The sequence below is a fragment of the Citrus sinensis genome, chromosome 8 (assembly GCF_022201045.2).
Source record: "Citrus sinensis cultivar Valencia sweet orange chromosome 8, DVS_A1.0, whole genome shotgun sequence".
NCBI lineage: Eukaryota > Viridiplantae > Streptophyta > Magnoliopsida > Sapindales > Rutaceae > Citrus > Citrus sinensis.
Genome location: NC_068563.1, coordinates 9,089,714 through 9,105,807, shown reverse-complemented (window position 1 = coordinate 9,105,807; position 16,094 = coordinate 9,089,714). Strand labels below are relative to the sequence as shown.

The 16,094-nt window shown below is 32.5% G+C and overlaps 2 protein-coding genes across 3 annotated transcripts in view; one reads left to right on the top strand and one right to left on the bottom strand.

Moving 5' to 3' along the window:
• The window catches only part of LOC102614620 (geraniol 8-hydroxylase-like), a 74,081-nt gene that overhangs the window by 4,786 nt on the left and 53,201 nt on the right, over positions 1-16,094 (top strand). The gene's annotated exons all lie outside the window — the stretch shown is intronic.
• Positions 11,148-13,189, bottom strand: LOC102614034 (geraniol 8-hydroxylase-like). The gene is made up of 2 exons (XM_052432494.1): positions 12,279-13,189; positions 11,148-12,208 (listed from the first exon to the last, which is right to left on the bottom strand). Exons 1-2 carry the CDS (start codon positions 13,170-13,172, stop codon positions 11,615-11,617), a joined length of 1,488 nt encoding a protein of 495 aa, XP_052288454.1. The 5' UTR covers positions 13,173-13,189; the 3' UTR covers positions 11,148-11,614.

The following is a 16,094-nucleotide window of genomic DNA, read 5'->3' as shown; positions in this document are numbered from 1 at the left end:
AGACATTTTTTCATCTCACTTGCATATACGGGATGAGACTGGGGTTGGTAAATCCCATCCCATCTCTCAATTTAGTTAAAAATTTGAAGAAAGAATTTGTGAGATTGTGGAGTATATGTTGTATGATTGAGAAATTTTTTGTATGTAATTGGGATGATCTAAGAAAAAAAAACCATTAGGAGAATGTAGTTTAATTATAACAATTTTACACGTGATGGATATTATTTAGTCATTCTTGATGGCTGCATTTTTTCTTTGATAGTGAAGTTTTCCACATAAAATCTATGTTATGTGATTGATATTATTCTCCACCTTTATTTTGTTTATATGCTTATTTGACATATTTTGTAGAGAATTTGGGTGGGAACCAAAACTTCCTAGCATTATTTATCACGAAGTTTTAATGTGTGACATATTTTTTGTATGTAATTGGGATACATATCTAATACAATTCGATGCCCAGCCTAGCACGACACGCACAAGGGTTAGGCCAAACTTAGAATTTTAGGCACGTGGACCTTAAAAGCGTGGCACAATTAAAGATGGGTTAAGGCACGACACGTGAAAAAGACCGCAATAAGAATGTTTTCTCTTGTATAATGAAAGTAAACTTAAAATTTTATGATTTTACAAATAACCTGAAATTGAATCTTTTAATATATTTTATTAGCCCGAGTTTTTTAAATTCATTTAATTCTTAGTTTAAAAAAGTACTATAATTGATTTATATTTATAATTTATTAAATAAATAGTTAATATCATGATTTTAATGAATAAAATTATAAATATCATGATTTTATAAATACACATTGATATTATTGTGAACTATGATCTATGACTTTATGTAAGTCTAAGCTAACATTATGTTAACCCTTAAGAAAAAATTATTATTATTGTTGTTGTTAAGAATTAAAAGAAATTCTAATACTATAAAGTCAAACTTAATAATTAATATTATATTTTCTTACTATTATTAGTTTATTATTATTGAATATGAACTTGAATTTTGAATAAGGTAAGGGATAAGTAATATATTTATATGAGCACACTTGCATTTTTTAAAATAGGTGCCCCCAAAAGCCTACTTGAGTGATTTTTAAGTAGTTTTTTTAATTGGCTGTTATGATTTGAATATTGGGGAGATAAGGGTTCCAGATTTGATTTTTGCTTTATTGCCTCCTCCTCTACCTTTTTTTTTTTTTAAATAACTAACACGCATAAATTTAGATTAAAATAAAAATAATGGTTGAGAACTAATGGATTGGATGATATGACATTGATGCTATAATATTTATGCTTCTTTATTCTCTATCCTGATCAACGTTCCTATCAAATTTTGAATTAAATTTTATAGGTTAACCCAAATAAGAGAAAACAATTGTACTCAACAAAAAAAAAAATGATGAGCTAAAAAATAGTCTAAATATGACTCTAACAAAATAAAGAATGCTTTCCAAGATAACTAAATTTAATTTTGTCTTACATCAAGGTGACACTAATACAAAATTAATTAACAATGATGGTTTTCAATGGCATAAGATGAGGATTTTAAAACCAACATCTTAGGTAAACATTGAAAGAGATATACTTTTCATGGCGGTTCATTAACCGTCATTAGATGTGTATTTATAATTACGGTTATTTATTACAAGGTCATTATTTGTATTTACATAAATTTTAATGACTTTTTTTACAAAAATTATCATTAAAGTGTCCTTAAAGGTATCTTTAAAGGGATCTTTCAATTTTGTTTTTTAAAAAAGGTCATTTATTAATGCTCATTTATTACATTTCTTTAAAAAAAATTTATAAGAATTTTTGTTTATAACCGTCATTAAATGTATATTTTTGACAACAGTGTTTACATAATAACCGTCGTTTTTTTGTCATTCATTACCAAAAAATAATAAATAATAAGTTGCAATTCAAGCCTATGGTTCCATTGCAATTTCTTATTAATTTCATTTAAATGTCTCATATACAAAAGATAGCTTTACCCAAAACCTTTAACATATATGAAAATCCGATTACCTAAAAATGTATACAAAATGATAAGTATGCATGTGTCATGCTTGTATATTTTCTAATAATAAAAAATTAGAAAAAGAAAAAAAATCTAGTACTGTATCTTCAATTTGCCTTCAATACTTAGCCAAAAATTCTTGATCTTCACAGCCAGCGCCAAAAAAATTTTATCTTCACAGCCCGCATATGAATTCAATTCTTTAAATATGTCCTAAGGAAACTTCCAAGTGCGTTTTTTCTACATAAACAGCAGCTAAACAGTATTTGAAAACTTCCAGATACTCTTTTTACTGGATGACAGCAGTTAAACAGCACCTGAAAGTGTTTTACCACATAAAAGCAGTTCCAGGTGCTGTTTTTGCTGCATAACAACTAAAGAGCACCTGAACACTTTCAGGTGTTGTGTTTCTGCATTAACAACAGTAAACAGTAAAAACAACACCCAGAACTTCTAGGTACTGTTTTGCTGCATAATAGCAGCTAAACAGCAATAAAACAGCCTGTTGTGCTGTTGCATAGCAGCAAAAGCATACTTAACCAAATGTAAATCATCTCAATAAGAGCACAAACAAAAAGAACAAATCACTTCCAAAAGCTTCAATAATCGTTTTATTTTAGATGGAGGAGGAGGAAGAGTTAAAGTGCACGAAGACAATTTCTTTGCTTTACCTAGTCTAGCTAGTAACTCAAGAAATCAACTCATAATAAAATTTTTGCTCTACTTAATTCAGACTAAAAAACATAAATAATTGAATTAATCTTATGGAATTTCATCAAATATCATATGTGCATGAACACATTATTCGAATTCCAAACACAGTCCAACTCTAAATCCATGAGATAAAATCCAAAACACACAATCTCTTATCAATCACACAGTTATCATCACATAAACAATTCTCGTGAACCTTACAAACACAATTCTCATAAGCAAAAGCTCTCCATTAATCCAACCTATAACAAGAAAGGAAGTAACGGACAGAATCAAAAAGCAAACCAAATCCCAAAAGAACTTACAATACCTGACTCCTCAATTAAACTTTCATTGCTGTAACTTCTACCAAAAATTATAATACAACAATTTCTATTACTCAAATTAGAACTATGTGCTCAATATGCATTAAGAACTCAACAGAAGCAAAATCCCACTTCTCAAATCAACCGCGAAAGCTCAAAACTCAACAATGTTTAGATTTTAATCACTAAAAACTTAATTCCAAAAACCCATTTAATTGTACAGTCCCAGAATCATGTTTGAATCCACATATTCACCTAACGAATATCGAAACCAGACCAAGAATATATATTTACAAAGAGAAATTGATTTAGATATGAGAAAGGGACCGTCAATGTGAAAATTTAATTTTGATCGATTCCAAGACCATTTTATGATCCCGAACACTTTGAAAAGCCATTTTAATGCATGAATCATGATAATAAACATTCAACGATTATAAATTCAAATATATAATACATTTATCATGCATATACATCACACAGTCATAAAACATGTAAGCATTCAAAGATTAATAATTCAAGCATATCACTCATTTATCATGCATAGGCAATACAAAGTCATCAACAATCATCAATCAATCAATTTTAATAGCCTCCATAACATAATTAGAGATGTTAATGCGAAAAATTTCATCATCCCAAATTCATGCTGAATTTTTTAAAATTGTTCTTCACAAAGGGGTTTTGTATAAATATCGGTAAGTTATTTTTCCGTAGAGATAAATTCTAATGCAATATCTCCCTTTTAAACATAATCTTTTAAGAAGTGATGTCTAATCTCTATATGCTTTGTTCTAGAGTACTGAATGAGATTCTTTGATAGGTTTATAGCACTAGTAGTATCACACATGATAGGAATTTGTTCAAGATTAATGCCATAATCTCTAAGTATTTGTTTCATCCAAAGAGCTTATGCACAACAACTACCTACGGCAATATATTCTGCCTCGATGGTTGAGAGTGCAACCAAATTTTATTTCTTACTAAACTATGAAACAAGTGGATGACCTTGGAAATGACAAGTTCCACTAGTACTCTTCTTATTGACCTTGTGACCGGCAAAATTGGCATCCGAATAACAAGTTAAATCTATATAAGTTCCTCTAGGATACTAAAGACCAAGATCTATGGTTCCACTCAAATAACGAAAAATTCTTTGATAGCAAGCAAATGAGATTCTTTGGGACATGATTGAAATCTTGCACACAAATATACACTAAACATGATATCGGGTCTACTTGCAGTTAAATAAAGTAAAGATCTGATCATACCTCGATATATTTTGATGTCAACTTCTTTACCTTTCTCATCTTTGTTAAGCTTAATTATTGTGCTCATTAGAGTGCTCTTGGTCTTTGTGTCATCAATGCCAAATTTCGTGAGTAGATCTTTGACATATTTAGCTTGGTTGATAAAGATTCCCTCATTGTTTTGTTTGATTTGAAGTCCAAGGAAATACTTTAATTCTCCCATCATGCTCACTTCAAATTCCTTACTCATACAAAAATGAAAACTCCTTGCACATAGACTCATTAGTAGAACTAAAGATAATACCATCAACATAAATTTGAACAGCAAGTATATCTTGGTTCTTGTGCTTAACAAAGAGAGTAGTATATGAATTTCCCATTGAAAAACCATTATCCAACAAGAAATTTTTAAGCCTATCATACCATGCTCTAGGTGTTTGCTTCAATCTATACAATGCTTTTGAAAACTTATAAACATAAATTTTTCATTTTCAAAACCAGGGGGTTGTTTTACATAAACTTCCTCCATAATATAATCATTTAAGAAAGTATTTTTGACATCCATTTGAAATACAATAAAAATCTTTATAACATGAAAATGCTAACAACATCATGGATTCTAATCTAGCTACAGGTGCAAATGTTTCATCAAAATCAATTCCTTCTTCTTGGTTGTATCCTTGAGCCACTAATCTAACTTTATTTCTCATAATCACACCGGATTCATCCATTTTATTTCTAAATACCCATTTAGTACCTATAACAGATTGATGTTCCGATTGAGGAACTAATTCCTGCACATTATTTCTCTCAAATTGATTTAACTCCTCTTACATTGCCATGATCTAAGATTCATCGTTTTCAACATCAGCAAAGGCTTTTAGTTCAATTTGAGATATGAATGCAGCATGCTCACATGTATTCCTAAGTGATGATGTAGTGATTACACCTCGCGAAGGATCTCCTAAGATTAAATCTTTAGGGTGAGAAGAAACATACCTCCACTCCTTGGGGAGTGCTTGAGAAGTATCTTTATTTGGCTCCACATTTGTTTCTTCATGTTGCTCCTCTTGATTTCCAGGTGGTGTATCATTTTGGTTATCATTTGATGAATCTTCTTGTCATTCTTCATCTGCATCATCATCAACAACAACTTTCTTCACAAAAGAGGATTTAGATTCATCAAACGTAACATGCATAGATTCTTCCACAACTAAAGTTATTTTGTTATAAACTCTATAAGCTTTGCTTGAGTTTGAATACCCAAGAAAGATGCCAACATCAGATTTTGGATCAAATTTTACCAAGATTATATTTTGTGTTCAAAATAAAATATTTTCATCCAAAAACTTTAAAATATCCAATGTTGGGTTTTCTATCTTTCCAAAACTCATAGGGAGTCTTATTGAGATAAAGCTTAATCAACACACGATTTAAAACATAACAAGTGGTGTTGACGACTTCGGCCCAAAAATACTTAGGCAAAGCATTTCATTCAACATAATCCTAGCCATTTCTTGAATAGACATATTCTTTCTCTCAACAACTCCATTTTGTTGTGGAGTCCTAGGTGATGAAAATTGACGCTTAATGCTAAAATATTACCAAAATTCTTAAATGCATGATTTTCAAAAAAGTCATTCCCTTTTCATTTTGAATCTTTTTACAGAAAACCCTAAATGCATCAAAGGCATCACCCTAAATGAACCGGCTAACCGATAAATTTTAGAGATGAGTATTTTCTTAAACTTGAACTGATTAGTAAAAATGGGCAACACAAGTGTGCAGGAAAGGTTATTGGAATTAAACGGCTAACTGTTTATATCAAATAGTGAACCGATAATTTCCAAAATGGAAATAGGTGCTAACCTTGAACCGTTGAAGACAAACGGATAAGCCTATTCTATTTTGCGTGTTGCTGGAAATAACCGGTGAACCATTAACGTCAAACAGCTAACCGATAATTTTCAGAATGTCATTCCATGCTAACCTTTAACCATTTAGTAAGAACGAATAGCATAAATTTGTTTTGCAGGTCTCTAGAAATTAACGGCAAACCGATAATGGCAAATGGTCAACTGTTTATTTAAATTTCAGCTCAACGGTCGCTTGGACAAGTAAAAACGGTTAACCGTTAATGGTTAACGGCGATTCGATTTTGCGCAGAAAGTCAACAACGGCTATATTTCAACTCCAACTATAAATAGGCTCATTCAAATTCAAACAAGGGTTGATCACAACGTTATCATTGAGCTTATAATCAAGAATACAATCTTCATTGAGTCAAAAACACATTCATGTTCCACTTATTCTTACATTTGGGCATTGATTTGTAATCATATACTTTGTGTGAGAGAAAACTAAATTTGTAATATTTGTTTGAGTGATTGTAAGTGTTGGGATACACTTGGGTTAAGAGATTGGGGATAATCTCTTCATGTAAAGGTTGATTGACACCTTATAAGTCAATTATAAGTGTTCTTGAAGCCTTGAAGGCTTAACTAGTGGAATCCTCAAGCCTGGTGTGCTTGGAGGCGTGGACGTAGGCGAGGTTGGACGAACTATGTAAAAATCTCCGTGTTTGAATCTCTTTTCCCTTATCTTTTTATATTTTGATTGATTTACCCTAAAACTGAGAAGATTGTTATGAAAATGGTGAGGAGCTTCAATAAAGTTAAATATTCTTTAATTAGTTTAGCCTTAGTATATTACAACTGTATGCTATTTCTAATTTATTTCTGATGATGATAGGAAAAGCTAAAAAAAGAGGCTAAGAAAGACTCCTTGAAGTCAGATGGAAGAAACGACATACTTGCACTATGAGGTTCAATTCTCTCACTTAAATATAATTTAAACAAAATATGATCACACCTACTATAGATTTTGTTCCCTTCACCTATGAAGAGGCAATGGAGTCTCAAGATGTTGCCTTCTGGAAAGAGGTCATTAATGATGAAATTGACTCTATTATGGGTAATAAGACTTGGAAACTAGTTGATTTACCACCTAGCTCTAATCATATAGGTTGTAAATGGATTTTCAAAATGAAGAAGAAAGTTGATGGAACATTGAAAGATTTAAAGCAAGACTAGTAGCGAAAGGCTTTACACAAAAAGAAGACCTTGATTATTTCGATACTTATGCACCTGTTGCAAGAATTGCTACTATTCGAGTCTTGATTGCTTTGGCTTCACTTTATCATTTTGAAAATCCATCAAATTGATGTAAAACCAACTTTCTTAAATGGAGAATTAGATGAAGAAATTCACATGAAACAACCAGAAGGGTTTGTTATGTCAGGACAAGAACATAAAGTTTGTAAACTAGTCAAGTCATTATATGGTCTTAAACAGGCTCCAAAGCAACGGCATGAAAAGTTTGACAAAGTGATTGTTTCAAATGGATTTAATATTCTTGAATCTAATAAATGTGTATATAGCATATTCAATGGAAACAAATGTGTGATTATTTACTTATATGTAGATGACATGTTAATTTTTGTTATTGATAGTGAGAGCATTAAACTCACTAAATCATTATTGTCATTTAATTTTGATATGGAAGACATGGGGCTAGCGGATGTGATTTTGGGGATTAAAATTATAACAAAATGAGCATGGCCTAGTATTGACCTAATCATATTATATTAAGAAAATTTTAAAGAAATTTAATTATTATAATTGTAAGCATGTGTCAACATCTTTTGATTCAAACATAAGATTGTACCCTAACACTGGCAGAGCAGTATCCTAATTAGAATATGCATGTGTTATTGGGTGTCTTATGTATGCGATGACTTGCACTAGACCTAGCATTGCTTTCGTTGTGGGAAAGCTGAGTAGATATACTAGTAATCCAAGCCATAGAATTCTAAATTATTTAAAACATACAATGGATTATGGTATATATTACACTGGATATCCTTCGATTTTGGAAGGATTTTGGGATGTTGTTATGAAAAAATTTAATATACTTGCAAGAGTACGAATCTAAAAATAGAATAGTGATAATAAGGTCGAACCCACAGGGATTGTTATAAATTAAAAAGTCTAATTTAAATCTAAAATTAATATTAATTCTAACCTAGTTGAGCAAATCGAGTTTTCAAGAGAAATAAAACTAATTAAACTAAGAGAACAATTAAAGCAAATGAGAATTCAGTAAGATAAAAGTTACCAAGGTTTCAGAATCCACCACTATTCAATTAGTAATTACCTAATTATCAATTAATCCCGAATTTTAGAGTGACAACTCGAAATCAATCTATGTCATCTCATGAATATAACAATTAAACTCAAATAAAATTAATCTTGCTTTTTCTTCTTAATAGTATGATATCTAAGCATCCCATGTAAACATATTGAATAACAAAGAGTCAAAGTTTCCCTAAGCATTATGTGTAAACAGTTTAATGAAAGACACAGGATCAAATATAATCATGTATAGACTTCATAGATCCAAACTTAGATTTAATCAAATATTAATCAAGAACCATAAATATTAAAGCACACATACAGGGAATTAATTAAATAAAAAGATAATTATTTCATTGAATAGGGTTTCATCATTTACCTCAGTATAAGAAAATTAGCTAGATATACTTGAATTGGGAGAAACAAATAAAATAAAATCAGCCATGAAAATTGAACTGCTACTACCGGTTTTCTTCTCTCTGCCTTGCGTCTCCATTTGCTTCCTCCGGCAGCTGTTCCTTTCAAAAGCCAAAGTTCGACTTTTATAGTTAGTTGAATCCTTTCAAATTTTGATTGCAAATAAACTGCCTCACACAAGTTAACGATCGGCCCACTTATGCAAAGCCCAATTAAGCTTCATTTAATCCTCATGTGCTAGCCACTTTTAAAGCTAACATCACTTTCTCTTCTTTGTCCGCATGTGCATGATGAAAGAATTTGTTGAATTCGGTTTCCTCGGCTTGAATTAACATACATATATGCATAACTGCTCCCAAAATCAATTAATTGATGCTTCCGAAATTGAGCTCCTTTATTTCTTTTTTTTTTTTATCTATAATCTCCAATTAATTCCCTATTCAACAAAATAATTTAATTAATTAAAGATAACAAATATAAATAATTAACAATTATATAATTAAGGGTAAAATATGTATATATTATATGCTTATCAGATGGTAGTTGGATTACTGATCGAGATGATCAACATCCACAAGCGGTTGGATTTTTAATCTTGGTGGAGGAGTTATTTCATGGGGCTCAAAGAAGCAAACTTGTATAGCAGACTCCACCATGGCTGCAGAATTTATAGCTTTGGCTTCTTGTTGCAAGGAAGCAGAATGGTTAAGGAATTTGCTTATAGAAATTCCTATTTGGCCTAAACCAATGCCTCATGTATCCATTCACTGTGATAGAGGCAACTTTGTCAAGGGCATACAGTCAAATCCATAATGGAAAGTTTAGGCACATTGGTCTAAGACATAGTTATGTGAGACAATTACTTACAAATGAGTAATCACAATTGACTTTGTGAAATAATACCAAAATTTGGCAGACCCCTTAACTAAAGATCTTGCATGGGATATTGTATTGAAAACTTCTAAAGGAATGGGACTGAAGCCAGCATCATCTTATCACCAATGATGGAAACTCAACCCAACACTTGAAGCATCAATATCTTGGGTTCAATGAGCAAAGTACATCATATGTTGTGATAACAAGCACTATAATATTTTAAGACGCATCCCAAAAGTCAGTGCTTGATACCTCTAACATATGGGAAATGTTAAGCTACTTAGCTTTTAATAGACTAATAAATGTTTTAGTTACATGGATATTTTAGATAAGTCTACCTATGTGAGTGTAGGAGGTGGTACCGCTTCCTATGTAACTTGGCTAGTTACTAAAGCGCTCATGAAAATAGGATATAAACACAGGGCCAATCCACATGTCGGCTAAACAATACTTGAGAATTTGAAAACTTATGTGTGAGATATATCTGGTTAGTCAAATAAGGTCGTTGGTTCAAAGCTTGTCTACCATGCCACCTTGATTAACTTGGTGTGTTGTCACTAAGTGAAGTTTCAAGTCCAAAAGACACATTCATCTATACATAAGTTTTCCAAGCTTGTGCAAGATAATTTTTCAAAATTCATTTATTTTGAAAATGGTGGGGGATTATTGGAAAATTTTCAAAATAAATGGTATCTTATTCTAAAAACATGTCTAAATAAATGGTGTCTTATTATAAAGACATATCCAATTAATTGTGCCTTATAGAAAAAGTATCTTTTCACTTAAGGATATAAGTTTTCATGGTGACATGTCACTTGGAGATGCATCATTTCATGGTGATATTTCATTTGAAATGGTTATGGTTCAATTTGGATCATTGATTAAAATTAAATCTTGATCCAATGGCCATGAATGAAGGGGTATCATGAAAGATGACAACCTAAACGAAGGGGCACAAGTTTATCTATAAATAGAGGTCATGTTTAAGACATTTAATGATGAAAATAATGATCCCACACCACTTTTTTCTCAACACTCTTTCCAAAAACGAGTTTCATCACAAAACACTCATTTTTTTGTGCATTAAAAAATCCAATATTTTGTTTTCTGTAGGAACAATATATTGTTCTTGGCAGGCTTGCAACATTTAAGAGTATTCTGGTTTGTTTTCGCCGATGCACAATACAAACAAACAAACAAGTGCTTCACTGTATCCTAGAGGTGTATTTGTTTAACCCATGTGCATCACTCAATTGGTGGGGGCAAATAACGTCTTAAGGAAAGCGACATTTGTAACGTCCCTTGAAGTACACATTATTTTCTGCAGTTTACCTATTACTATTATTTTCTTCCACATACAAAGTTATAAATACATTACTTTACACAATAAAGTTCCACCATTATTATTGTAATTCTTTACATTTGCCATTCCTCACAAGTACATACCACCAACAGTTTTTGTGGCTAAAACAAGCATCTGCTAAAGAAAAACAAGCTTTGGCCTAAAGAAATCATTGGTCATGAAATTTTCCCGTTGGCTGTCCAACTTTGTTTAAGTAAACTGAACATTTTTCATAACAATCTCTCTTGGCTTACGTGGCTAAAAAAATCGTGGCCAAAAACATGTCTCCTTTGTCATTCAAAGTTCTACATCGTATTTGCTTACAATAATGATTCACTCAAAAAAGCGGATTTAGGTGATCGATCAGATAGTTGCCAATAAATAATAAGAAAAATAGATAAACAACAACGATGAATACATAGCAACAACATAGTGCTTTATTTGCTAAAACTAAATTCACTCCACCAGAACAAAAAGCTAACTATAGAATGGGACTAAATGGCAATAGGGATAGTACGAAGGGGTTGAGCCTTCTTTATGGTGAGGCCAAATTTTTCCTCCATGTCCGTGTTCTCATCTTCAAGCTTCCAATCAAAAGAATTAATAAGTGAACCCAACATTAGATATAACATTCTGATTGCTAATGGCAAACCAGGACAAATTCGCCGCCCAGCTCCGAAGGGGATTAGCTCAAAATTCTGGCCTTTAAAATCAACATCTGACCCCAAGAACCTCTCGGGCATAAAAGAATGAGGGTTGTCCCATATGCTTTCATCTCTGCCAATAGCCCATACATTGACAAATACTTGTGCGCCTTTTGGCACTATGAAGCCTTCAATTTCTATGTCTTCTGAGACTTTACGAGGGACTAGTAAGGGAACTGTCGGATGCAACCTAAAAGTTTCTTTAATAACTGCTTGTAGATAAGGTAAACGAGTGATGTCAGATTCCTCAATTGGGTTGCCTTTACCAACGGTTTGTTCTAACTCCAATTTTACTTTCGATAGAGCCTCAGGGTTGTGGAGTAATTCTGCCATTGCCCATTCCATTGTAATTGAAGCTGTGTCATTCCCCGCAATAAGCAAATCCTGTATATGAACTCTGTTAATTCACTTGCCATTTTCACGAGAAATTAAGAAAAAGAAAAAGAAACATTACCGCAAACAAGTGCTTGATATGTTTTGTGTCAATCATTTCACTCTTGTCTTGGATAATATCGAGGACAGTGTCTAACATATCTTTAGATTCGGTGCTAATACTGCAACCATGTTCTTGTCTTTTCTTCAATCGTTGATCAATCAAGCGATCCAACACCTCGAACATCTTGCCAGCATAAAGTGTGTTGCGGCGTCTTATACCCTGCAGATCAAGCTTTTTGAGGAGAGGAAAATGGTCGGACAAGTTAGGCTTTCCTGCTTCTTCCATCATACCCCAAACTGTATCCTTAAACTTCCTCTCATTGGGATGAACCAAATCAATAGAAAATATTGTGTTGGATAACAAATTAATTGACGTATTGAAAGCAGCTTGGCCAAAATCTATTGCCTTACCCGCAAGGCAATTTTCTTCAACATAGGCAAGAAGGTCTTTCATTTTCTTGCGCCGAAGGTCTTGACTGGCATCGAGTTTCTGACTAGTGAAAATATGCATGTTGCACATTTTTCGATAACTTCTCCACAGTGTTGAGATTGGCAGCCAGACCAAACTGAATTCATGGTGCCGGTATGGCTGGGACAAGATTGATTCAGGGACCTTTCGATCACAGGATAATGAGTCATGTTCTTTGAGGATAGCTTTGGCCGTGCTTGGAGAAGAAACCACTACTGTGGTCACCAGGCCAAGTCTTAGACTCATTATAGGGCCATGAGTCTTGGCAAGCTTGGCCAGTGACTTGTGAGGTTTACCACCCAGTTCCAGCAGGTTTCCGATCACCGGATAAGGCCTTGGTCCCGGTGGAAGATGCTTGCGTCGTCCACCGGAATTGAAACTTAAAGCCATCACGCAAAACAATGTGAATACAAGCCATAGTATGCAGCAAATATCCAAATCCATCTTTGAATTGAAGCTAATATTTTGATTTCTCTTTATTTGAAACTCAACACCATCCCTCCCTTCACTTTCTTTTATAGTAGCTGGATACTGGAAGTTGCTTTCACTGCCATTTCAAGGTCAAATGAAATGGATTTGGATTGGAGTTGAGCTGGAGTTGTTCCTACTTAGGGATGGCAAAATTCGGGTCCGGGTCCGGGTTCGGCCTTCCCGGTTCCGGACCCGAATATTATTTTTGTAATCCGGATCCGGATATAAACCCGGATTTTTTGTATTCGGGTCCGGTCCGGGTTCAACCCGGTAAAATTCGGGTTTCTGAATTACGGGTTTTGAACCCGGATCAGTAAATAAAAAAATTAAAAAATTAAAACAGCATATCCAGATTCCAGAACATTCAAAACAAATACCTGCCCTAAATTTTAATGGTTCTGAACAATAAAACATCCACAAATACAAATCTATAACATAAGTTTACAATTCAAAGTTCAAATGTTGAAGATATTATTTCGAATCTATTATCAGCAAGAATAAAAAACATTTCGAAGCATAAATCACATAACAATGCCGAAACTCACGATTCATGAACTTCAACTTCAAGAATCGGCGTCCGACAAAGGCCGCTGGTTTCTAATCGTAAACTTCTGACTGTATCGGAGCTGGTGCTGGTCGCAACGACGGCTGATGATGATGAACACAACGTTTGATGATGATGGTGGTGGCGTTTGATGATGCCACTGATGACGACGACGGTGGCGTTTCATGGTGATGATGATGATGAAGAATAGATCCGTGAAGGCGAAGCACGATGATGAGGAGACGAGCACGAGCTGAAGAGAAAGGAAATTTTTGGCGCTTTTGGCTTCGGTTTTCAGCAGCAGCAGCTGTGAAAGTGATGAAACTAGGGTTTCTTTTAATGTTTCTATTTATATTAAACATAATTAAAGAAATAGTATAAAATAATATATCCGGGTCTGGGTTTCGGATTTACGGGTTCAGTCAAAACCGGACCCGGAACCGAAAATATCTGGGTTAGTAATTTTACATCTGGATAAAAATCCGGTACGGATTGAACCCGGACCGGATTATCCGGGTTCATCCGGGTCCGGTCCGGATCCGGGCTAAATTGTCATCCCTATTCCTACTTCCCACCTTATCTACATGTAATTTACTCCTCGTCCAAGATACGTCCGACGGGTGTGGAAAAATTAAATAAGGTCAAAATGGCAATTTTACGAGTGAATTAGCAAAATCGTAATTTTACGAGTCAATTAACAGTAACGTAGGGAAATACATACATTTTTCATACTTGATTTTTTCAATTGAATAAGCTGTAACACTTAAAAGTTTTATTTTCATAGTATAAAAGTTTCTTTCCTATTAAAAAAAATGATAATACTAATGTAAATAAAAGAAGAAGTCTATAAAATATCAACAAAAAAAAAAAGTAGCTCACTTTTTTTGGCAAAGGAAAGATAAAAGAATTTGTTAAAAAATATATCAATAATTGTAAAGGTACAAGTTATTATCAGAATTAATGTTTGTCGGATCATATAAATTAAACAACATTTTTCTTTAAAGTTTAAAATTTATGAGAGAATGTGCAGTCTTGCAAGGACCAAAATGAAGATTTACACCAAAAACTCTTGATATTATCATATTTTATTTGGGATTAAGTTTTCAAAATTATTCAGGTGCGTTGGCACCTTTTGGTCTGAATGGGGCTCCGCCCCTTACCTTGACATAGTTGGAGTAATAGAAAGATAATAATCATTAATTTTACATCAGCTGAGATTTGAATTTAGAGCCATGCTTGTATTCATTATCTCAAGTTTTAAATAAATTAAATAATTTTGACATTTTTATCTTTATAATTTCATTGATACAACAGGAGTAATATAGGTTTGTCCTACAATAAGGTTAAAATTTTGTGTTTTACGGAAATAAATTTTACATGAATTGAAATGGCCGTTTGTTTGTTTGTCTGTTTGTTTTTACTTATCTAATACTTTAAACTTATTTTAATTTCAGTAATTTAGCTACTTCATGCGCGTTGGTTTTAACTTAAACATTAAGAATTTATCAAATATTAATGTTTGAATAAAATTAGGCAAAAAAGTTTCATTCAACACTTAATGCTAAATGCTCAATAAATTATTTAATTGCAACGTTCAAAACAACCCTTACCGACATATTTTTTTTCCTACGATACACAAGATTAATGTTTTTGTTTTACAAAATTCTTAAATTATGATAAACATTTATCATCAAAATTTTAGAATAAATCACACTTACTACTATCAAAGAACTTTATAGTTTACTTACATAAAACAAATTATATTTCAATACTATTTTTTTCAAATGATTCTGTATTTCAGTTTGGTCTTCATTTCAATAAGAGAATGACTTCCTCATTAGAAGAGAATTCACTGTATAAATTTGTATTTATATATTGACAATTATATTATTTTAATTTGTATTTAAATAAATTGTAATAAAAATAGATCTCTAGTGAGTAGATTCTCATTTTCTCAAACTGTGAATATCACTAAATTATTAAAAAAAGTAAATAAAAACATGCACTACTAAAATGAAAAATATGTGTATTGAAATCTATTTCATTTATTTTTTTCTTTTTTTTCCTTTTTTCCTCGTTTTGGGTCCAACGACTTCTCTAGTTCCCGTCTCATTCTTTGTCTCCTCTATATCTCATCATGTCCATTAACATCTTTTCCTTTGCCGTGTAGATGCAGGCAAAGAAAACTAAGCATCTGATTTCAATTGAAAATAAATTTCTTTTGGTTTTGAGTCGCACATGTCGATGAGGAAAATTAATCAAATCGTTTAATTTCAAGCTTAATTGTTTTGACCATGGAACTCAAAAGCATGAACTTGACTTAATTAGTCTTTGATGGACAAATTGTAGAA

Bases quoted from the DNA above. Each gene is read 5' to 3' on its own strand.
- LOC102614034 (XM_052432494.1), bottom strand. From the start codon at position 13,172: ATGGATTTGGATATTTGCTGCATACTATGGCTTGTATTCACATTGTTT. The intron at 12,209-12,278 runs GTAATGTTTCTT...GTTCATATACAG, and splicing joins ATATCAAGCACTTGTTTGCG to GATTTGCTTATTGCGGGGAA.